Consider the following 25,529-nt stretch of genomic DNA (forward strand, 5'->3'; position numbering starts at 1 on the left):
GCCTCTAATGCAGCGCAGTTTAGCGATGGCAACAAATGGCACATTCCGCAGCGGCCACACACATCGCGGTCGCATCCCCGAAGGATACGTCCGCAACAGGATTGACAGAGATGGGCGGTGTGTGTGTGGGGGGGTGTTGTCGCAGTGTTTCCTGGGCATGATCCGGACAACGCAGGCATGTCCGGATCATGTTTGGTGTGGCTACGTGACGTCACCCGCGGCAGCTCCGATTAAAAGAATGTCATCATACACCTTGCCCTGTGCAGCCTCCAGCATGTGAGGAGATGGACGCAGATGTAAGATCTGTGGGAAGCAAGATCTGCGTCCATCTCTAAATAACCCCCTAAATTTTCAGAATCATGCCACCTCCCACAAACCGTGAGCTACTACCCTGAGGCCAATGCAGAGGTGAATGCAACTTGGATGTATTGGCTCCCAGTTTGGAAGTACATATTTATATTCATTCATATTTTAGTTTGTATGCAGTTCTGTGGTGCAAAGCCCACTCTCCATATGCTTAGCTCGATAGCAGGGTTGGACTGGCCCACAGGGATACAAGTGAATGATGGGAATCCCCCAGTGCACCCCACTGCCAGAGGGCCCATCTCCTCTAGGGATCAGGTTCCATACTGTGCAGCTGATACATATGTTACATTATACAGCACAGGACTATGGTGTATTTTCTACAGTGCATTGTTGGTATTAATCTGATACATTATCATGCATGCACTAGCAGTAGTTACAGTATATATCAATGAGACCAGGCCATGCACTAATGGTTACCCCTAAGCCATACCTCCCAACTGTCCCGATTTTCGCGGGACAGTCCCGTTTTTTGGGGACTGTCCCACCCGCGGGCCGCAGTGTCCCGCGGTGGGGGGGGGGGCAGTTGGAAGGCTCTGTCTGTCGCTGCCCTGCTTAGCAGAGCAGCGGTGAATAGACGTCTATTCACTGAAGTCAGAGGGAGAGGGGGCATGCCAGCGGCTCACAGAGCGCTGGGCATGCCCCCTCAGTGACGAAAACGGGGCGTGGCTCGCGATCGCCGGTCCTCACACAAAGCCACGCCCCCTTTTCTTAGGCCACTCCCCTTTTTCGGGAACGCGCGTGTGTCCCAATTTAGAAAGAAGAAATGTTGGGAGGTATGCCTAAGCATGGGCCTCTACTACTGCATTACCCCGGTGGGCCCTTTACAGCCCAGTCCAACATCAGGACAGATCACTACTAGCACTGCCCAGTTGCACTCATTCAGTCACCAGTGGAGATGTTTCTGAAGTACAAAACCATCGCCTGCACTTGCTTATGCTTGGTTCTGGAACACGCGCAGTGTGAAAACATGCAAGACATGCTCCACAAGCAGAAGTACGCTCCACTGTGCCATGACCTCTCCGTGTTTTTCTTACAAAAATGAAGAATATTTTACATTTTTCAGTTCAACAATTGCCAGTATAACCTAAATCTGGACTCACAAAGGGGTGACTGGGAACAGGAAACAGAGTCCGGCATGTCCTAAGGGTACCATAGGACACAATCTTGCCCTCAGGGCAGCAATAGTGATAACCCCTTGGCCTTGCACCATAAGGGCAACATCCCTCTTAAGCCTCTAGTTGCAGCCCTTTCTGAACTCTTTAAAACCCTTCAACCTCTCTAGCTCATATCATTCAGAAGTGCCATAGATTATCCACCTCCATTCAGCAAAGTGTTGTGTGTTTAAATTGAGACCCATCTGTATCACTCTGTGGCCCAGATTTATCAAGCCTTGAAAAGTGATAAATTGCACATTGATAAAGTACCAACCAATCAGCTCCCAACTGTCATTTTCAAACACAGTCTGTAACATGACAATTAGGAGCTGATTGGCTGGCACTTTATCACCGTGTAATTTATCACTCTCCAAGGCTTGATCAATTTGGGCCTATAGCTGGTACCGTTGCCTAGGCTGTACTGCAGGACACCACTACAGCAATCTGCTCTATCTGTACTAATAAACAAAAAGCAATTGTTGTTGAGTGATTAACTTGACCATGCCCTATTCTAATGTATCTCCTCAATTAAAGCGATAAAACTGCTAACTGCAAATGGGATTTACATGCCAATGTACAGAATGTTTCTGCAAGCCAGACTAATATAGATAACGTCCATCTAATTACTTATGTCAAAGGACCTATGCTGCTTATTCATTACCTACTACAGCAGTGTTTCCTTTATGATGCTTTTTAATCAGAAGAATTGCATTTCCCTGACTTGAATATATTTTCCAGATACTGCTTAAATAACCATTTGATTAAGTCTTTTATTTATATGGAAAAATCAATTTGCTTCAAAGGGCCGTTCTGTAAAGGCGTGTGCCCGGAAAGCCTCTGGAGTGGACCCACAATGCAGGCACAGCCTGACGCTGCACTTGGCAACTTGTCAGCTTGCAATCATTTTCAGTCTGACAGAACCGCAGATATACGGTATCACTTTACCTGATTACCTTCAGAATTTGTCATCTTTATAGTAGTTTATAAGGGGAGTATATTTTCCAGTGCAGCACTGAAGGCAATGAAAACTATTTAGAACTTTTCTGGCCATTAAAATGTTAAAGGCCACACATTATTAGAAACTTAAATCTTTTAAAGTGGCCATCCACTCAGGGCTTAGACAGACCTGTCTTGGGAGATCCATAGCAATATTTTCACCCCCACGCGCCATGCAGTTCTCAGTAGTAGGGGAAGCGCTCACCTCCTGAGCCTCCTTGGGGGGCTCTTCATTTCGTAGAAGGCACATCTACTGTCCTGGCCGGCTCTGTTTCTCCTCACTCGACTGACACTGGAAGGAGGCATGGCCATGTTCAGGGGATGTCCCAGCAGCCCCAGCACAACCACACTTCCTCCCAGCACCAGTGCGGAAAGACAGAGCTGGCCTGGACAGCAGATGTGTTGCCCCGCAGTAGCACACTGCTAAGAAATTAAAAGCCACCCACAGGGCTTATGGGACTGGGTGCAGGGGGAGGTCCAGGCCCAGGAGTCAGCCGGGTAACTGCAGCAGCTGCACCTACTATAGCTCCGCCCTTGGAGTCACCGCCCATGGAGTGACCTCACCAACTTGACTGGCATACTATGGCTGCAACCCTCTAATTTCCATCATACACTCACATTTACCCACAGCCACACCATGACTAAGGCACAAACTCACATGACAGACACTAGTGCACACACAGAATGACACTGAACAGATTGACCTTCCTTACCAATTGCTCTTACTTTTCTTTCTGCTTTTCATTGGGACTCTCTTGTTAGGTCCACAGCAATAACATACCCTCCAATTATACCTTTTTGGCAGGTACAGTACCTTTCTCTGACGTCCTAGTGGATGCTGGGAACTCCGTAAGGACCATGGGGAATAGACGGGCTCCGCAGGAGACTGGGCACTCTAAGAAAGAATTAGGACTACTGGTGTGCACTGGCTCCTCCCTCTATGCCCCTCCTCCAGACCTCAGTTAGAATCTGTGCCCGGCTCGAGCTGGTTGCACACTAGGGGCTCTCCTGAGCTTCTAGTAAAGAAAGTATTTATTAGGTTTTTTATTTTCAGTGAGATCTGCTGGCAACAGACTCACTGCTACGAGGGACTTAGGGGAGAGAAGCGAACCTACCTGCTTGCAGCTAGCTTGGGCTTCTAGGCTACTGGATACCATTAACTCCAGAGGGATCGAACACAGGGCCAGCCTCGGTCGTCCGGTCCCGAAGCCGCGCCGCCGTCCCCCTTGCAGAGCCAGAAGACGGAAGATTCCGAGGAGAAAATCGGCGGCTGAAGACTCCGGTCTTCATTAAGGTAGCGCACAGCACTGCAGCTGTGCGCCATTGCTTCCCATGCACACCACATACTCCGGTCACTGATGGGTGCAGGGCGCTGGGGGGGGGGGGGGGGGGGCGCCTGGGCTGCAATTAGATTACCTTAAAAATGGCAAAAAACACATAATATAGTCTAATAAACTATATATGTGTAAAAATCCCCTGCCATAATATTAATATAAAGAGCGGGAGAAGCCTGCCGAAAAAGGGGCGGGGCTATCTCCCTTAGCACACTGGCGCCATTTTCTCTTCACAGCTCCGCTGGAAGGACGCTCCCCAGGCTCTCCCCTGCAGTTTCCAGGCTCAATAGGGTAAAAAAGAGAGGGGGGGCACTAAATTTAGGCGCAATACTGTGTATTATAGCTGCTATAGGGAAAATCACTTTGTGTAGTGTAATATCCCTGTGTTATATAGCGCATACTCTCTCTCTGTCTCCCCAAAGGACTTTGTGGGGTCCTGTCCTCAGTCAGAGCATTCCCTGTGTGTGTGCGGTGTGTCGGTACGGCTGTGTCGACATGTTTGATGAGGAGGCTTATGTGGAGGCGGAGCAGGTGCCGATAAATGTGATGTCACCCATTGCGGGGTCGACACCAGAGTGGATGGATATGTGGAAGGTATTAACCGACAGTGTCAACTCCTTACATAAAAGGCTGGATGACGTAACAGCCGTGGGACAGCCAGCTTCTCAGCCAGTGCCTGCCCAGGCGTCTCAAAGGCCATCAGGGGGTCAAAAACGCCCACTACCTCAGATGGCAGACACAGATGTCGACACGGAGTCTGACTCCAGTGTCGACAAGGATGAGACATATACACAATCCACAAGGGGCATTCGTTGCATGATTACGGCAATAAAAAATGTGTTGCACATTTCTGACATTAACCCAGGTACCACTAAGAAGGGTATTATGTTTGGGGAGAAAAAGCAACCAGTGGTTTTTCCCCCATCAGATGAGTTGAATGAAGTGTGTGAAGAAGCGTGGGCTTTCCCCGATAAGAAACTAGTGATTTCTAAAAAGTTACTGATGGCATACCCTTTCCCGCCAGAGGACAGGTTACGCTGGGAGACATCCCCGAGGGTGGATAAAGCGCTCACACGCTTGTCAAAAAATGTGGCACTGCCGTCTCAGGATACGGCCGCCTTAAAGGAGCCTGCGGATAGAAAGCAGGAGGCTATCCTGAAGTCTGTATATACACACTCAGGTACTATACTGAGACCTGCTATTGCTTCAGCATGGATGTGCAGTGCTGCAGCAGCGTGGTCTGATTCCCTGTCTGATAACATTGATTCCCTTGACAGGGACACTATATTGCTAACCATAGAGCATATTAAAGACGTAGTCTTATCTATGAGAGATGCACAGAGGGATATTTGCCGGCTGGCATCTAGAATAAATGCAATGTCCATCTCTGCCAGGAGAGTATTATGGACTCGGCAGTGGACAGGTGATGCGGATTCTAAAAGGCACATGGAGGTTTTGCCTTACAAGGGTGAGGAATTGTTTGGGGATGGTCTCTCTGACCTCGTTTCCACAGCAACAGCTGGGAAGTCGACATTTTTACCTCAGGTTCCCTCACAGCCTAAGAAAGCACAGTATTATCAGGTACAGTCCTTTCGGCCCCAGAAAGGCAGGCGGGTTAAAGGCGCGTCCTCTCTGCCCAGAGGCAGGGGTAGAGGGAAAAAGCTGCACCATACAGCCAGTTCCCAAGAACAAAAATCCTCCCCTGCTTCCACTAAATCCTCCGCATGACGCTGGGGCTCCACTGGTGGAGCCAGGTGCGGTGGGGGCCCGTCTCCGGAACTTCAGCGACCGGTGGGTTCGCTCACAGGTGGATCCCTGGGTTCTACAAGTGGTATCTCAGGGATACAAGCTGGAATTCGAGACGTCTCCCCCTCGCCGTTACCTCAAATCGGCCTTGCCAGCCACTCCCCAGGACAGGGAGGTAGTACTGGCGGCAATTCACAAGCTGTACCTCCAGCAGGTGATAATAAAAGTTCCCCTCCTTCAACAGGGAAGGGGTTACTATTCCACAATGTTTGTGGTACCGAAACCAGACGGTTCGGTGAGACCCATTCTAAATTTGAAATCCTTGAACACTTATATAAGAAGGTTCAAGTTCAAAATGGAATCGCTCAGGGCGGTTATTGCAAGCCTGGAAGAAGGGGATTACATGGTATCACTGGACATCAAGGATGCTTACCTGCATGTCCCCATTTACCCACCTCACCAGGTGTACCTCCGTTTTGTGGTACAAGACTGCCATTACCAATTCCAGACGTTGCCGTTTGGTCTGTCCACGGCATCGAGGGTATTTACCAAAGTAATGGCCGAAATGATGATACTCCTTCGAAAGAAGGGAGTTATAAATATCCCATACTTGGACGATCTCCTTATAAAGGCGAGGTCCAGGGAGCAGTTGTTGGTCGGAGTAGCACTATCTCAGGAAGTGCTACAACAGCATGGCTGGATTCTGAATATTCCAAAGTCGCAGCTGGTTCCTACGACGCGTCTGCTGTTCCTGGGTATGATTCTGGACACAGAACAGAAAAAGGTGTTTCTCCCGGAGGAGAAGGCCAAGGAGTTGCCATCTCTAGTCAGAGACCTCCTAAAACCAAAACAGGTGTCAGTGCATCACTGCACGCGAGTCCTGGGAAAGATGGTTCGTTTTTTGCACTTCCTACAGTCAGGACTGACTATGGGCCTAAAATTGGGTTCCATTAAAGTCCAGATTTCGGCCCTGTCTATTTTCTTTCAAAAAGAACTGGCTTCACTGCCTGAAGTTCAGACATTTGTTACGGGAGTGCTGCACATTCAGCCCCCTTTTGTGCCCCCGGTGGCACCTTGGGATCTCAACGTTGTGTTGGATTTCCTAAAATCACATTGGTTTGAGCCACTTCAGACCGTGGAATTAAAATATCTCACGTGGAAAGTGGTCATGCTTTTGGCCTTGGCTTCGGCTAGGCGGGTGTCAGAATTGGCGGCTTTGTCCTGTAAAAGCCCCTATCTGATCTTCCATATGGACAGAGCAGAATTGAGGACGCGTCCCCAATTCCTCCCTAAGGTGGTATCAGCGTTTCATTTGAACCAACCTATTGTGGTGCCTGCGGCTACTGGGGACTTGGAGGCCTCCAAGTTGCTGGATGTAGTCCGGGCCCTGAAAATCTATGTTTTCAGGACGGCTAGAGTCAGAAAGACTGACTCGCTGTTTATCCTGCATGCACCCAACAAGCTGGGTGCTCCTGCTTCTAAGCAGACTATTGCTCGCTGGATCTGCTCCACGATTCAACTTGCACATTCTGCGGCTGGACTGCCGCATCCTAAATCTGTGAAGGCCCATTCCACGAGGAAGGTGGGCTCTTCTTGGGCGGCCGCCCGAGGGGTCTCGGCTTTACAACTTTGCCGAGCTGCTACCTGGTCGGGATCAAACACGTTTGCAAAATTCTACAAGTTTGATACCCTGGCTGAGGAGGACCTTGAGTTTGCTCATTCGGTGCTGCAGAGTCACCCGCACTCTCCCGCCCGTTTGGGAGCTTTGGTATAATCCCCATGGTCCTTACGGAGTTCCCAGCATCCACTAGGACGTCAGAGAAAATAAGAATTTACTCACCGGTAATTCTATTTCTCGTAGTCCGTAGTGGATGCTGGGCGCCCATCCCAAGTGCGGATTGTCTGCAATACTTATATATAGTTATTGCCTAACTAAAGGGTTATTGTTATGAGCCATCTGTTCAGTGAGGCTCAGTTGTTATTCATACTGTTAACTGGGTATAGTTATCACGAGTTGTACGGTGTGATTGGTGTGGCTGGTATGAGTCTTACCCGGGATTCCAAATCCTTTCCTTATTGTGTCAGCTCTTCCGGGCACAGTTTCCCTAACTGAGGTCTGGAGGAGGGGCATAGAGGGAGGAGCCAGTGCACACCAGTAGTCCTAATTCTTTCTTAGAGTGCCCAGTCTCCTGCGGAGCCCGTCTATTCCCCATGGTCCTTACGGAGTTCCCAGCATCCACAACGGACTACGAGAAATAGAATTACCGGTGAGTAAATTCTTATTTTTTTTATGGTCTGTACCGATTTTTGTCTCTCCAAACTTCTATTGAAAGTATAGGAAAAGGGGTGTGACCACGCCCCCTTTTTGGATTTGTACCGATTTTTATGTGTAAAATGTTGGAGAGTATGCAATCACTGGATGTAGCCTACAGGAAGCTGCAACTTTCTGTTTCTTACAATGCAGAATGCATCTTTGGACTCGGGAGCTGTGTGGACAGACTATAAGGGGAGGTTTCCAATTGATCCGTTGTAGTTCGCACACCAAAACATTGCAATTCGTTCTAATTCGATATATGATAATCTTGCAACTCCAATTACTGTTTACATAGTAATTCTGCCGAAATTTTAAAGATAAAGTATGTAGTTTTACTTGTAAAGTGGGATACTCCCCTCGTGGTGATCTTTTTGGGCGAAGCCATCTTTCAGACTCACAGAGACCATTACTGGTGCTCCCATCTGCCGAAAATGTTCACAGTATTTTCGCACATTTAAATGGACATTGGGATTTAAATGGCAACCATCATCACAATACAGTCTACAAAATAAATATTTTAATAATATCCATTTAAATGTACATGGGCTCATAAAGGGTTAAGGGGCATACCTCCCAACTGTCCAGATTTTTGCGGGACAGTTCCGTTTTTTTTAGGACTGTCCCGCCCCCGCTGGTCACAGTGTCCTGCGGTGGGGGGGGGGGGCAGTTGGGAGGCTCCTGCACTCGCTGCTCTGTCTACCAGAGCAGAGGTGAATAGACACTGTGTGCATGCGCACAGCGTCTATTCACTAGAGACGGAGGGAGAGGGGGAATGCCAGCAGCTCACAGAGCACTGGCCATGCCCCCATAGTGACTAAAAACGAGGGCATGGCTCGTGATCGCGGCACTCCTGTGAAGCCACGCCCCTTTCCTATAGGCCATGCCCCTTTTCAGGCAGGCGTGGCTGCGCCGTGCCAAAGCGTTCCTCCTTCTCTCCTCCCAATGTTGGGAGGTATGGTTAAGGGGCTATTTTTCTCCATTTCACATCATGTATGGATATTACTGTTATTAATGTGTCTCTTTCCACCATTGTAACCTCATTTTTCTTTTATCTCTGTGTGTAGGAGATGTTAAAAGATGAAGTTCGCACACTTACCTACAGAAACTCCATGTATCACAATAAACACGTTTTTAAGGACAAAGTAGTCTTGGATGTCGGCAGTGGTACCGGAATACTAGCCATGTTTGCAGCAAAGGCTGGTGCAAAAAAAGTATACGGGGTGAGTAATGGTATAATTTCTCATACAATGCACTATACAAGAGAACATAAAATGTAAGCACAGCTGTGCAATACAGTGCACAAAGTCACTGCAACACAGGGTTTCGGCAGGAAGTAACCAGAGACATGGGTCTATGTACTGTAGTAATTCAGGGAAATAACTATTCTCACAGCTGCCCATACGGTTCCACTCACAGTATACACAGTTTTGCCTATAAAAATGATACAAATAATACAAAGATGATATCTATAAGTTCTAAATATCATCTTTGTATGATTCTAATAATTTCTATAGTCAAAACTCTGGAGTGTACTGGAGTATGACAGGTGAGGCTCTGCCTCCCCTGCCTATCCTGACCGCATGTCACTGCTGACAGGGTTTGTACACACAGTAATTAACACTTCTCAGTTCATTAAGGGCGTAAGATGCAGTACAATACGTATAGCATTCTCAATTGTCTAGGGCCATCAAATGTTTGTCAGGGAAAATGAACATTTATTATGTAAATGAAAGTCCACGGAATGCTTGCTACACAGCAACCATCAGGAAAAGTGCAAATAAACAATTTACATATTGTAAATAGGAAGAATTATAACATAAAAAGTAGTGTGCATGAATAATAAATGTACCTGTTGTACAGTCAGCTTGTAGTGCAAGCCAGCATTCCAGAGAAATATCTTCAACTCACTAGAACGGATAGCATAACTGAGGCACGAGGCATTGGTTAAGTAATACTTTGCATTCTCTTGCATAACATTTGTTGTGTGTGGGTGAATGGGACACTTTAATGGGCTGTTGGTGTTCCATTCCATAGTAGATGTTATACACGCTATACAGGTAATGACATAGCAAACAAACTAAACAAGTTTTATTCAACGGTATTTACCAGGGAGGACCAAATGCTGGGTCTAACACAAAATCTCAACAAAGATAATGTCCCACTGCTAAATGCTTATTTATGTGAGGAGGTAGTCTGTGACCGATTAAAAAAGTTAAAGATTAATAAGTCACCTGGTCCCGATGGAATTCACCGGAGGGTTCTTATGGAGCTGCACGCTGAACTAGCAAGACCTCTATTTTTGATCTTCATGGATTCGGTTAAATCAGGTATGGTTCCCAAAGACTGGCGTATAGCGGAGGTAGTGCTGATATTCAAAAAGGGGAGCAAAGCTGAACCAGGTAATTACAGACCAGTTAGTCTTACATCTGTAGTGGGGAAAGTATTGGAAGGTATTCTAAGGGACAGTCTTCAAAAATTCCTTGAAGCAAATAAGGCCATTAAAAGGAACCGACATGGATTTGTGAAGGACAGATCATGTCAGACCAACTTACTTGGCTTTTATGAAACAGTAAGTGCGAACCTTGATCAGGGTAAAGAGGTGGATGTAATCTTTTTAGACTTTGCCAAAGCTTTCGACACTGTACCACACATGCGTCTTATCTATAAGCTACAAGAAATAGGGGTAGGGAGCACAATATGCACTTGGGTCAGTAATTGGTTAGATAATAGGGAGCAGTGCATTGTGGTCAATGGATCATTTTTAAATTGGACTAAAGTACTAAGTGGTGTGCCACAAGGGTCTGTACTCGGACCACTTTTGTTCAACATTTTCATCAACGACCTAACAGTAGGTCTAGAGAGCATGGTGTCAATTTTCGCAGACAATACCAAATTGTGTAAGGTTATAAATACGGAGGGGGAAGCTTAGCTTCTTCAGAACGACTTAACTAAACTGGAAGCATGGGCAGCCAAATGGAGAATGAGGTTCAACACAGACAAGTGTAAGGTAATGCACTGTGGGGGCAAGACCAAAAATAACACCTACATACTAAATGGGGTAATATTAGGAGATTCTGTACTGGAAAAAGACCTAGGAGTTCACATAGATAACAAATTAAGAAGCAGTACCATAAGTAGGTGTGCAGCAAAGAAGGCTAATAAGATATTAGCATGCATAAAACGGGGAATTGATGCAAGGGACGAGAGTATTATACTCCCATTATATAAATCACTAGTGAGGCCACATCTTGAATACTGTGTGCAATTTTGGTCACCATATTACAAAAAGGATATCCTGGAGCTAGAAAAGGTTCAGAGGCGGGCATCCAAACTAATCAAGAGCATGGAGACGCTGGAATACGAGGAAAGGCTTGCAAGGCTAGGCATGTTTACATTGGAAAAGAGGAGACTAAGAGGGGGCATGATCAACATCTACAAATATATAAGGGGTTAATACACAGATCTTGGGAGGGACCAGTTTTCTATAAAATCAGCAAAGAGGACGCGTGGTCACTCGCTTAGGTTAGAGGAGTTTCCGCACATTGAGGCGAAAAGGTTTTTTCACAGTAAGGACAATACGTGTTTCGAATTCCCTGCCTGAGAGAGTAGTAATGGCGGACTCAGTCAACACCTTTAAGAATGGGTTAGATACATTCCTATTGGATAAAAATATTCAGGGTTATGGTGCGTAGGCAAGCATTATAGTTAATATAACTAGTCCTAACATAAAAATAACTAGTCCTATAATAAGACTGCATAGGAGACCACAAATAGGCTGAACTCGATGGACAATTGTCTTTTTTCAACCTTAGTTACTATGTTACTATGTTACCATCATAAAGAGCAAAATAAATGCTGAACAGATTTTGGGCTGCCAATTTAATGCAAAAGGTTAAAATGGCAAAGCACAGCATGTCAGTTTAGCTCGCATTCTTAAAACGAGCCACAATATTCTGCACAGTGCTGAAAGCCCATCACATACACCAAAATGAGACACACTGTACAGTATACTATTTGCGTAAAATCTGCCTTTCTTTTTACTAATAAGCTCAGTACAGTAAATTACAGTCTTTAATATGTACAAATAGCAATTTTCAATCGTGTATTTACGTCTTTAAACATGAACCACCCCAGCCCTCAAAGGGTGAACAGGAGAAACAGAAGCTGCACTTACATTGTTGCAATTCATTTGCAAGTTACTATACCTGTGGGACTGGAAAATCCATTCCAGCATTGAATTGCTCCAGAATTCTCTCTGCAAGCTGTTTATTTACTTTCCTATTATGAGAAAGACGTTTCTGCCAATTTCATTGCTTGTTACACTTTAAGACGCACGCTGTTCCTTTTTGTACTGACAGGACAGGAATTAATAGTCTTATTACTAGAATAAAGTTGGTAATATTATTCTGAAAGGTTTGAGGATAATTATGCATTCTATTATATGTACCACGGCTCCTACACTCTAACATGTTCTTAACTCATTTGGATTATAAAAGCATTTAAGAAAAACAACTAATGTACTAGGCATTATGCAGAAGAAGCACTGTGAACCACTGAACCCCTGCCGTTACCTGTTTTCAGCAGCCACGTACGTGGACTGGTAATTCAACTCTTCCCTCACTAATTTTGCACCTGAAACTATACCTGCGACCGGCCGGTCAGGAGCTATATTAGTTACAGATCTTCCAACCATTGCGCAGAATGTTCTGGACGGGTGTGATATACAGCACTAGAAGCAAAACTGAACAGCTTATTTCATAACAAGGTGCAAAGACCCACAACGTGCTGCAAATCCCCACAAATTTGCTTTACTGCAACACGGGCAAAATCAGCCACTGGACTCTGTAGTACATGGGAACCTCCACACTCAGGGCCGGTTCTTGGGCGCTGGGCGCCCTGGGCGACAATAGGGGCGTGGCTACGTACAAGGGGCGTGGTCATTTACGCCCCCTGTACAGACTGAAATGATGTGCAGTGCGCGATGACGTCATCGCGCACCGCACAGTAAAGGACCTCTCCACGAAGGGAAACTAGACGCGTACGCGTCTAGTTTCTCTGCACAGCGGCAGCGGGGGGGCAACGGGCAGCGGGGGGCACAGCAGCAGCGGATCTTGCCCTGGTGCGGCGCCCTCCGGAAGACGGCGCCCCGGGCAAAAGTCCTGCTTGCCCGTGCCAAGATCCGCTACTGTCCACACTGTACCGGCAGATGGTGAACAATATGACCTGGGGAAGGCTGGCATGCACTCAGTGGTAACTGCAATGTTTCCTGACTACAGGCGCGATCAGGGAGGACAGAAACCTCCCGTGGAGCAGAAGGACACAAGCTAGCTCTTGATTTTCAGTATAAATACAGGGGCTAATTCAGACTGGATCGCTGCAGGGGCAGCGATCTCAGTCTGAATCCCGTTGTGGAGTGCGCCCGGGCTGCGATCGTAGTCGTGGGGTTGGAGGGAGCTTACCAATGGCGTTAGGATGCCTTTGGCAGGGCACGGTCCGGACAACATAGGCATGTCTGGCAGTGCCATAACTAGCCATTTTAGCGCTGTATGCAAGAATCGACAGTGGGGCCCCCCCCCCCCATGTAAGACAGGGGCAGTGCGCGCCGCAGGCGCGTGAAAAATTTATAGGGGCGTGGCTTCACGGGAAAGGGGCGTGGCCACAAAATAACAGCAATTCATACTACGGTGCACAGTAGTCTACATTATTCAAATTACGCTGCACAGTAGCGCCACTACACCAGGTAGAGCCCCTTTTATACATTACAGCAGACAGCGTCCCCCTTTTTACACATTGCGGCAGCCAGGCCCCCTCTTTACACATTGCGGCAGCCAGGCACCCTTTTTACACATTGCGGCAGCCAGACCCCTTTTTATACATTGTGGCAGCCAGTCCCCCTTTTTACACATTGCGGCAGCCAGGACCCCATTTTACACATTGCGGCAGCCAGGACCCCATTTTACACAGTGCGGCAGCCAGGACCCCCCCTTTTTACACATTACGGCAGCCAGTCCCCCTCTTTACACATTGCGGCAGCCAGGCCCCCTCTTTACACATTACGGCAGCCAGGCACCCTTTTTACACATTGCGGCAGCCAGTCCCCCTCTTTACACATTGCGGCAGCCAGTCCCCCTCTTTACACATTGCGGCAGCCAGGCCCCCTCTTTACACATTGCAGCAGCCAGGCACCCTTTTTACACATTGCGGCAGCCAGACCCCCTTTTTATACATTGTGGCAGCCAGGCCCCCTCTTTACACATTACGGCAGCCAGGCACCCTTTTTACACATTGCGGCAGCCAGTCCCCCTCTTTACACATTGCGGCAGCCAGTCCCCCTCTTTACACATTGCGGCAGCCAGGCCCCCTCTTTACACATTGCAGCAGCCAGGCACCCTTTTTACACATTGCGGCAGCCAGACCCCCTTTTTATACATTGTGGCAGCCAGTCCCCCTTTTTACACATTGCGGCAGCCAGACCCCCTTTTTATACATTGCGGCAGCCAGGACCCCTTTTTACACATTGCGGCAGACGGTGTCCCCCTGAGAGAGAGAGAGAGAGAGAGAGAAAGAGAGAGAGAAAGAGAAAGAGAGAGAGAGAGAGAGAGAGAGAGACATACTTACCTTCTCCCCGCTGACAGGCTCCTCATGCAGCTCCCTCTCGGTGCAGGCTGTGTGAGGTGAGAAGGAGGAGGAGGGAGGGGGAGCAGGGAGCCGCAGCAGTGCTATTTGATTGGTAGTAAGCGCCGCTGCAGCATCCCCCTCTCCTTCTGTATTGGTTGCCTGGCGCTGCTGTGGATGCTGGGATGAAGGAACCGCATCCCAGCATCGATAGCAGCGCCGGGCAGCCAATACAGAAGGAGAGGGGGATGCTGCAGCGGCGCTTACTACCAATCAAATAGCGCTGCTGCGGCTCACTGCTCCCCCTCCCTCCTCCTCCTTGAACCCGGCGCTGGTCTCTCTCCTCCAGCGCGGCGCACGGCGCACACAGAGGCGGCATGTAATGAGTCAATTTGACTCATTACATGCCGCTGGCCGTTGCGCCCCCAGGGCAACTGCGCTGTGTGCCAAGCCCCCTTGGCACACACGTAGTTACGGCCCTGATGTCTGGACCATTGCAGGAGTGGGCCGCGGCGCCTGATTGTGACCTCACGTGCAGCCGCTGCGACCCAGAATGCGGTGCTTAGCCCCCTGCCAGCGTGCAGGAGCCGCGCAGGCAGGGAGCTACTCGCTGGGTGCAAAATCATCGCCACTGTGCAAAGCTTTTGCACCCTTGCGGGGGGGGGGAGGCAGAGCCAGACATGCGGGGCGGAATAGCCCTGTGCTGGGCATCTCACCGCATGTCATGTGATCGTAGATGTGCCATCTTTAGGAGATCTACGATCAGATCTGAATTACCCCCACAGACCGTGAAAGCGGGGCCTCACGATCGTTCTGACTTTTTGAGTTTTAAGCGGGAGGTGTCAGAAAACAGGTAACCACATCAGAGGGGCAGCGGTAGCAGTGGAGTGGAGCCCCCGGCGTTTAGAGTGCATCTCTGCAAAGTTGTAGGTGCCAAATGCAGGAACCTTCTACGCACAGGACTGCAGAGAGATAGGTAAGGCCTCAGTACAGGAAGAGCCCTTTGAAAAAGCTGCACGTGGCTGAGTAGGCAAGCATGATCCCCCCAGAGATGACTGGAACCAGGGCACTTTATAACCGCCTCCCCTCTCTGCACCCCCTGAATGTACAGTCAGATGTCTCGTATTGACTCTTGAATCAATATGGGATCAGCATCTATACATTTAATACTGTTGCTCTTTTCCAGGATTGATACTATATAAATGCATGGCCAGTTGCAAACAGAAAAAAGGTTGCAAATGCGCAGTTGGGAAAAATAATGTAATGTATGCGCAGTAATAATGGAGACTCTGTTGAAGGAGATAAGAACATTACCTCTATCATCTTGACTTCTGGATTGACCCTACTGATACACCAGGGGCCGGATGTAATGAAGTCTGAGTTGTCCGGAGGTACAGGTTTTTTTTGAAAGCGGCAATCATGTACAAGGCAAAACCATGCCTGAGAAATACAGTCAGGTACTTATCCATCATGCAATACCATCAGGGAGGTGTCTGATTGGTTCCAAATTTATTCTGCAGCAGGACAACGACCCCAAACATACAGCCAATGTCATTAAGAACTATATTCAGCATAAAGAAGAACAAGGAGTCCTGGAAGTGATGATATGGCCCCACAGAGCACTAATCTCAATATCATCGAGTCTGTCTGTCATGAAGAGACAGAACGATTCAGCAAGCCTACATCCACAGAAGTCTGTGGTTAGTTCTCCAAGATGTTTGGGACAACTTCCCTGCCGAATTCCTTCAAAAACTGTCTGCAAGTGTACCTAGAAGAATCGATTCTGTTTTGAAGGCAAAAGGTGGTCACACTAAATATTGGTTTGATTTAGATTTTACCTTCTGTTCATTCACTTTGCATTTTGTTAATTGAAGCTGCACCGGGTGCCGGCTACTGACAGCGCCCAGTGCAGCGCTGCTCCTCCGGTCACATGGCCGCTCCCCCATCATGTGACCACTGCCGGGGGTGGAGGAGAGGGGGGATCTGGTCACGGCGCTGCCCCGGCTTCTTCACCGGGGGTCACCGCGCCGATGGCAGCTTCCGGATGCCTGCTGCAGCTGCTGCTGTAGCGGATATGGGACGCTGCAGGTTGTCCCGCTCATTGGGGATTTTGTTTCATCTACCTCAGGCAGGCGACACCAAATCCCCAGAAACAGTGCCGTTTCCATGCGATAATGTGGCTGTTTCACTGAACCTGTGTGTTTTCGGGAGAAAGGGTATTTTTTTTACAGGCGATCAATCTGGATATCCTATAAAAAAAAAAAAAAATTGGTGAAACATCGGAAAAAATCACGACAAAAGGACATTTTTCGCACCCGATGGGCCTAATAGGATATCCCCATAAAAGTTTTGCACAGTACTGTTTACTGTGTACCAAATTAATAACAGAAATTCACTGTATACACGGGATACGGTCATTAGGTTGACAGTCTATAGGTCGACCACTAATGGTCGACATGCATTAGGTCGACAGGGTCACTAGGTCTACATGATCATTAGGTCGACATGTACTAGGTCGACCGTTCAAAAGGTCGATATGAGTTTTTTTTTAAAAATTAAATTTTTTGACTTTTTCATACTTTACGATCCACGTGGACTACAATTGGGAATGGTAACCTGTGCCGAGCGCAGCGGTAGCAGAGCGAGGCACCTTGCCCGAAGCTGCGAGGGGACACGATTCACTAATTGTGGTTCCCCGTCACTTTATGAAGAAAACGACAACAAAAAAAGTTACAAAAACTCATGTCGACCTTTTGGCCTGTCGACCTAGTACATGTTGACGTAATGGCCCTGTCGACCTAGTAACCCCGTCGACCTAATTATATTTCGACCAATAGTGGTCGACCTAATGACTGTCGACCTAAGTGGCCGACCTAATGACCGTATCCCGTATACACCACAGTCCTCCTGTGCAGTATAAGGTAATATACAGTATGTACAGAGGTGGAACTAGCGCCAGTGCAGGCAGTGCCTTGCACTGGGGCCCGCCTCTGTCAAGGGGCCCAAAGCCAGAGCGGCATGTAATGAGTCAAACTGACTCATTACATGCCGCCTGGCTGCTGCTGTGCGCCGCCGCCGAGGAGAGAATGCGCACCGGCTACGGGGGGGGGGAGTAGGGAGCCGTAGCAGCGCTATGTCATTGATAGAAGCGCTGCTGCTGCTGGCCCTCTCCTTTACCATAGGCTGCCCTCCGCTGCTGTGAATGCTGGGATGCGCATCCCAGCATTCACAGCGGCGGAGGGCAGCCTATGGTAAAGGAGAGGGCCAGCAGCAGCAGCGCTTCTACCAATGACACACATAGCGCTGCTGCGGCTCCCTCCTCCACCCCCCTCCTCCTTCTTCTCCCCTGCCAGAAGCTGCAAGAGGAGCCTGAGCCAGCGGAAACGGTAAGTATACCTATTCTATCTATCTATCTATCTATCTATCTATCTATCTGTCTGTCTGTCTGTCTGTCTATCTGTCTATCTATCCTGTTTGCCATAATGTGTAAAAAATGGGACGCTGTCTGCCGTAATGTGTAATAAATGGGACACTGTCTGCCGTAATATGCAAAAAATGGGACGCTGTCTGCTGTAATATGCAAAAAATGGGACGCTGTCTGCCGTAATGTGCAAAAAATGGGACGCTGTCTGCCGTAATGTGTAATAAATGGGACGTTGTCTGCCGTAATGTGCAAAAAATGGTACGGTGTCTGCCGTAATGTGCAAAAAATGGTACGCTGTCTGCCGTAATGTGCAAAAAATGGTACCCTGTCTGCCGTAATGTGCAAAAAATGGTACGCTGTCTGCCGTAATGTGTAAAAATGGGACGCTGTCTGCTGTAATGTGTAAAAAAGGAACGCTGTCTGCCGTAATGTGTAAAAAGGGGACGCTGTCTGCCGTAATGTGTAAAAAATGGGACGCTGTCTGCCGTAATGTGCAAAAAATGGGACGCTGTCTGCCGTAATGTGCAAAAAATGGGACGCTGTCTGCCGTAATGTGTAATAAATGGGACGTTGTCTGCCGTAATGTGCAAAAAATGGGACGCTGTCTGCCGTAATGTGTAATAAATGGGACGCTGTCTGCCGTAATGTGTTAAAAGGGGACGCTGTCTGCCGTAATGTCTAAAAAGGGGGACGCTGTCTGCCGTAATGTGTAAAAAAGGGGAAGCTGTCTACCATAATGTGTAAAAGGGTCTCTACATGGTGTAGTGGTAGTACCGTGCGGCGTAATTTGAATAATGGAGACTACTGTGCACCGTTATGTGAATTGGTATTATTTTGTGGCCACAGCCCTTCCCCACGAAGCCACGCCCCTATTTTTTTGGCGCACCTGCGGCGGCACTGCCCCTGTTTAACATAGAGGAGCGGGGCTCCGATGCCGTTTCTTGCACACAGCACTAAAATGACTAATTACGGCACTGTTGCTAGGTATCCATTTCCATGGCCCTGAGCAGGTCCCCCTCACCAGATCCTCTCCAGGGGTGAGGCGGTGGACTTAGATGGGGGGGGGGGGGGGGGGCAAAGCATTTTGTCGCACATGGGCCCACCGCTTGCTAGTTCCGCCACTGAGTATGTATAATGTATAATTCAAGTAGACAGTCTGGGACCTGATACTTGGAAGAGGGATGGGGGGGGAACAGGCAGCTGGGCCAGTCAGCGGTTTCCCCTGTACCCCTATGGGCCAGTCCAACCCTGTCCATGTGTCCCAAAATAATGCAGAAATTTTATCTACCAGACAAAGTTGTTCGCTCGCTAGCTGCTTTTAGCAGCATTGCACACGCTAGGCCGCCGCCCTCTAGGAGTGTATTTTAGCTTAGCAGAATTGCGAACGAAAGATTAGCAGAACTGCTACTAAATATTTTCTTGCAGTTTCTGAGTAGCTCCAGACCTACTCCTAGATTGCGATCAGCTCGGTCCGTTTAGTTCCTGGTTTGACGTCAAAAACACGCCCTGCGTTCGGCCAGCCACTCCCCTGTTTCTCCAGACACTCCCGCGTTTTTCCCTGACACGCCTGCGCTTTTTAGCACACTCCCGGAAAACGCTCCGTTACCACCCAGAAACGCCCCTTTCCTGTCAATCATTCACCGATCAGCAGTGCGACTGAAAAGTGCCGCATGAACAACAGCAAAACTGCTAAGTTTTTAGTTAAATAATTAAGCGCATGCGCCCTGCGTACCATGCGCATGCGCATTTAGCAACAAATCGCAGCATAGCGAAAATCGGCAACGAGCGAACAACTCAGAATGACCACCAATATGTGACTTTTGTTCTGTACATGGTGTCCCAAAATCAACCTGGTTTTGCCTTGTAAAATTATTGCCGCTCTAAATATGCAGACTAAATCACTGTCTGTTGCAAAATATTTACTTATTCTTATTTACTATAAAGTTGCAAACAGTGGGTGGGATTTGATACTGCGACCTGGGCGCAAACTGCCGATGGAACAGTCGGTGAATGCAGTCTTATTTTCTCTTACGTCCTAGAGGATGCTGGGGACTCCGTAAGGACCATGGGGATTATACCAAAGCTCCAAAACGGGCGGGAGAGTGCGGATGACTCTGCAGCACCGATTGAGCAAACATGAGGTCCTCATCAGCCAGGGTATCAAACTTGTAGAACTTTGCAAAGGTGTTTGAACCCGACCAAGTCGCCGCTCGGCAAAGCTGTAATGCCGAGACACCTCGGGCAGCCGCCCAAGACGAGCCCACCTTCCTAGTGGAATGGGCCTTTACAGAATTTGGTAACGGCAATCCAGCCGTAGAATGAGCCTGCTGAATCGTGTTACAGATCCAGCGAGCAATAGTCTGCTTAGAAGCAGGAGCGCCAACCTTGTTGGCTGCATACAGGACAAACAGTGCCTCTGTTTTCCTAACCCGAGCCGTTCTGGCGACATAAATTTTCAATGCCCTGACCACATCAAGGGACTCGGAATCCTCCAAGTCCCGCGTAGCCACAGGCACCACAATAGGTTGGTTCATATGAAAAGATGAAACCACCTTGGGCAAAAATTGAGGACGATTCCGCAACTCCGCTCTATCCACATGGAAAATCAGATAGGGGCTTTTGTGAGATGAAGCCGCCAATTCCGACACTCGCCGATGCCAAGGCCATCAACATGACCACTTTCCAAGTGAGATACTTTAATTCCACCGTTTTAAGAGGCTCAAACCAGTGAGACTTAAGGAACCGCAACACCATGTTAAGGTCCCAGGGTGCCACTGGAGGTACAAAAGGAGGCTGGATATGCAGCACTCCCTTCACAAAAGTCTGTACTTCCGGAAGAGAAGCCAATTCCTTCTGAAAGAAAATGGATAGGGCCGAAATCTGAACCTTAATGGAGCCTACTTTTAGGCCCAAATTCACTCCAGTCTGTAGAAAGTGAAGGAAACGGCCCAGATGGAATTCTTCCGGAGGAGCATTCCTGGACTCACACCAAGATACATACTTCCGCCATATACGGTGATAATGTTTTGCTGTCACGTCCTTCCTAGCCTTTATCAGAGTATGAATTACCTCATCCGGAATGCCCTTCTCCGCTAGGATCCGGCGTTCAACCACCATGCCGTCAAACGCAGCCGCGGTAAGTCTTGGAACAGACAGGGTCCCTGTTGTAACAGGTCCTCTCTGAGAGGAAGAGGCCATGGATCTTCTGTGAGCATTTCCTGCAGATCCGGATACCAGGCCCTTCGAGGCCAATCTGGAACAATGAGAATTGTCTGTACTCCTCTTCGTCTTATGATTCTCAATATCTTGGAGATGAGAGGAAGAGGAGGAAACACATAGACCGACTGGAACACCCACGGTGTCACCATGGCGTCCACAGCTACCGCCTGAGGGTCCCTTGACCTGGCGCAATACCTCGGTAGTTTTTTGTTGAGGCGTGACGCCATCATGTCTATCTGAGGCAGTCCTCACTGACTTGCAATCTCTGCGAAGACTTCCTGATGAAGTCCCCACTCCCCTGGATGTAGATCGTGTCTGCTGAGGAAGTCTGCTTCCCAGTTGTCCACTCCCGGAATGAAGACTGCTGTCAGAGCGCTTACATGATTTTCCGCCCAGCGAAGAATCCTGGTGGCTTCTGCCATTGCCACTCTGCTATTTGTTCCGCCTTGTCGGTTTACATGAGCCACTGCGGTGATGTTGTCTGACTGAATCAGAACCGGTAGGTCACGAAGCAAAGTCTCCGCTTGACGAAGGCCGTTGTATATGGCCCTTAATTCCAGTACGTTGCTCCTGGCTTGACCAGATACCTTGGAAGTTTCTTCCCTGTGTGACTGCTCCCCAACCTCGGAGGCTTGCGTCCGTGGTTATCAGAACCCAGTCCTGAATGCCGAACCTGCGACCCTCTAGAAGGTGAGCACTTTGCAGCCACCACAGGAGAGATACCCTGGCGCTGGGGGACAGGCTGATCATCTGATGAATCTGTAGATGTGACCCGGACCACTTGTGCAGAAGGTCCCACTGAAAAGTCCTCGCATGGAACCTGCCGAATAGAATGGCCTCTTAGATGCCACCATCTTTCCCAGAACTCGAGTGCAGTGATGCACCGACACCCTTTTTGGCTTCAAGAGGTCCCTGACCAAATTCATGAGTTCTTGGGCTTTTTCCCTCGGGGATAAACCCTTTTCTGGTCTGTATCCAGAATCATGCCTAAGAAAGGCAAACGGGTCGTCGGAACCAACTGTGACTTCGGGATATTGAGAATCCAGCCGTGCTGCTGCAACACCCTCAGGGAAAGTGATACGCTGTTCAGCAACTGCTCTCTTGATCTCGCTTTTATTAGGAGATCGTCCAAGTACGGGATAATTGTGACACTCTGCTTGCGCCATCATTTCCGCCATTACCTTGGTGAAAATCCTCGGGGCCGTGGAAAGCCCAAACGGCAACGTCTGAAATTGGTAATGACAATCCTGTACAGCAAATCTCAGGAACGCCTGATGAGGCGGATATATGGGGACATGAAGGTATGCATCCTTTATGTCCAGTGACACCATATAATCCCCCCCTTCCAGGCTGGCTATGACCGCTCTGAGCGATTCCATCTTGAACTTGAACCTTTTTAAGTATAGGTTTAAGGATTTTAAATTTAAAATGGGTCTGACCGAACCGTCCGGTTTCAGGACCACAAACAGGGTTGAGTAATACCCCATCCCCTGCTGAAGCAGGGGAACCTTGACCACCACTTGTTGAAGACACAATTTTTGAATTGCATTTAAAACTATCTCCCTCTCTGGGGAAGAAGCCGGTAGGACCGATTTGAAAAACCGGCGAGGAGGCACCTCTTCGAATTCCAGCTTGTAACCCTGGGAAACAATTTCTATTGCCCAGGGATCTACCTGTGAGTGAACCCAGACGTGGCTGAAAAGTCGAAGACGTGCCCCCACTGGGGCGGACTCCCTCAGCGGAGCCCCAGCATCATGCGGTGGATTTTGTAGAGGCCGGGGAGTACTTCTGCTCCTGGGAACTAGCTGTAGTTGGCAGCTTTTTCCCTCTGCCCTTACCTCTGGCAAGAAAGGAAGATCCCCGTACTCTCTTGGGTTTATGCGATCGAAAGGACTGCATCTGATAATGTGGCGTTTTCTTAGGCTGTGAGGAAACATAAGGCAAAAAAGTTGATTTATCTGCAGTAGCTGTGGAAACCAGGTCTGTGAGACCTTCCCCAAACAATTCCTCACCCTTGTAAGGCAAAACCTCCATATGCCTCTTCGAGTCGGCAGCACCCGTCCATTGCCGGGTCCATAGGGCTCGTCTACCAGAAATCGCCATAGCGTTGGCTCTGGACCCCAGTAGGCCAACGTCTCTCTGAGCATCCCTCATATATAGGACCGCATCTTTAATTAGACCCAGGGTCAATAAAATGGTTTCCTTATCCAGCGTATCTATATCAGCAGATAAGGTATCTGTCCATGCTGCTACAGCGCTACAAACCCAAGCCGACGCTATCGCCGGTCTGAGTAATGTACCAGTATGTGTGTAAATTGACTTCAAAGTAGTCTCCTGCCTGCGATCAGCAGGATCCTTGAGGTTGCGGTATCTTGAGATGGCAGCGCTACCTTTTTGGATAAGCGTGTCAATGCTTTGTCCACCCTTGGAGAGGATTCCCACCGTATCCTGTCCTTAGCCGGGAAAGGATACGCCATAAGAATCCTTTTGGGAATCTGCAGTTTTTTGTCCGGAGATTCCCAAGCCTTTTCAATTAACTCATTTAGCTCATGAGATAGGGGAAAGGTTACCTCAGGTTTCTTTTCCTTATACATGCGCACCCTCGTGTCAGGGACAGAGGGGTCATCAGTGATATGCAACACCTCTTTTATTGCAATAATCATATAATGAATACTCTTAGCCAATTTTGGCTGCAACTTCGCATCATCATAGTCGACACTGGAGTCAGAATCCGTGTCGGTATCCGTGTCTACAACCTGGGATAGTGGGCGCTTTTGAGACCCAGAAGGCCCCTGCGACATAGTAAAAGGCAGGGCTAGACTCCCTGTACATTCCCTGGACTCTGCTTTGTCCAACATCTTGTGTAATAAATTCACATTTGCATGTAAAACATTCCACATATCCACCCAGTCAGGTGTCGGCGTTGCCGACGGAGACACTACACTCATTTGCTCCACCTCCTCCCTAGAAGAGCCTTCCACTTCAGACATGCCGACACACGCGTACCGACACCCCACACACACAGGGAATCTCTAATCTGGAGACAGTTCCCCCACAAGGCCCTCAGGAGAGACAGAGAGAGAGTATGCCAGCACACACCCAGCGCCAAATGACTTTGGAAAAAATTCCCAGAGAGCGCTTTTTATATATATATATATATTGATTGCGCCAAATTATGTGCCCCCCCCTCTTCTTTAAACCCCTCTGTCACCGTGTTCAGCAGGGGAGAGTCCGGGGAGCCAGCTTCTCAGCGTGTGCTGTGGAGAAAAATGGCGCTGGTGAGTGCTGAGGGATCAAGCTCCGCCCCCTCAGCGGCGGGCTTCGGTCCCGCTCGATCCGTTCAAAAACTGGCGGGGGATACTCATATACTGCCCACAGAGCCAATATATATCTTTTTACCAGTCCTAGAGGTGTAAACTGCTGCCCAGGGCGCCCCCCCCCCCTGCGCCCTGCACCCTCAGTGCCTGCCATGTGTGTGTTCTGTGTGGGATCAATGGCGCGCAGCGTTACCGCTGCGTGTTACCTCAGTGAAGATCTGTAAGTCTTCTGCCGCCTCTGAAGTCTTCTTATCTTCTCATACTCACCCGGCTTCTATCTTCCGGCTCTGTGAGGAGGACGGCGGCGCGGCTCCGGGATGAACAGCGAGGAGAGACCTGCGTTCCGACTCCCTCTGGAGCTAATGGTGTCCAGTAGCCTAAGAAGCAGAGCCTAGCATTTAAGTAGGTCTTCTTCTCTCTCCTCAGTCCCACGATGCAGGGAGCCTGTTGCCAGCAGGCTCCATGAAAATAAAAAACCTAACAAAATACTTTCTTTCAGGAAACTCAGGAGAGCTCCCTGTAGTGCACCCAGTCTCCTCTGGGCACAGTATCAAACTGAGGTCTGGAGGAGGGGCATAGAGGGAGGAGCCAGTGCACACCCATATCTAAAGTTCTTTTCAGTGCCCATGTCTCCTGCGGAGCCCATCTATTCCCCCCATGGTCCTTACGGAGTCCCCAGCATCCTCCAGGACGTAAGAGAAAAGCTAATATTTCCTCACACCCATAGATGGACTCAGGAACATTTGCTATGTTTGGCTGCAATATGGGGGGTCATTCCGAGTTGATCGCTCGCTAGCAGTTTTTAGCAGCCATGCAAATGCTATGCCGCCGCCCACTGGGAGTGTATTTTATCTTAGCAGAAGTGCGGTCGCTTGTATCACAGAGCGGCTACAAAGTTTTTTTGTGCAGTTTCAGAGTAGCTCAAACAGGTAGCAGTGCTAATAAAAATTAATTACATAGAAGGATTGAGTATCAATTAATAACATTTAATAAAACATAAAATTACTTTACGGACAAAACACACACATATAAATAAAATCAAAT

The 25,529-nt window shown here is 48.6% G+C and overlaps 1 protein-coding gene across 5 annotated transcripts in view; it reads left to right on the forward strand.

Moving 5' to 3' along the window:
* Window positions 1–25,529, forward strand: part of PRMT8 (protein arginine methyltransferase 8) — a 578,520-nt gene that overhangs the window by 316,064 nt on the left and 236,927 nt on the right. For all 5 annotated transcript variants that reach the window (XM_063930568.1, XM_063930570.1, XM_063930571.1 and 2 more), the window contains one exon: window positions 8,975–9,130. In XM_063930568.1, the coding sequence (XP_063786638.1) occupies window positions 8,975–9,130 (156 nt within the window). The remainder of the gene's footprint in view (window positions 1–8,974; window positions 9,131–25,529) is intronic.

Source organism: Pseudophryne corroboree, chromosome 6 (genome assembly GCF_028390025.1).
Source record: "Pseudophryne corroboree isolate aPseCor3 chromosome 6, aPseCor3.hap2, whole genome shotgun sequence".
In the NCBI taxonomy this organism is placed as follows: Eukaryota; Metazoa; Chordata; class Amphibia; order Anura; family Myobatrachidae; genus Pseudophryne; species Pseudophryne corroboree.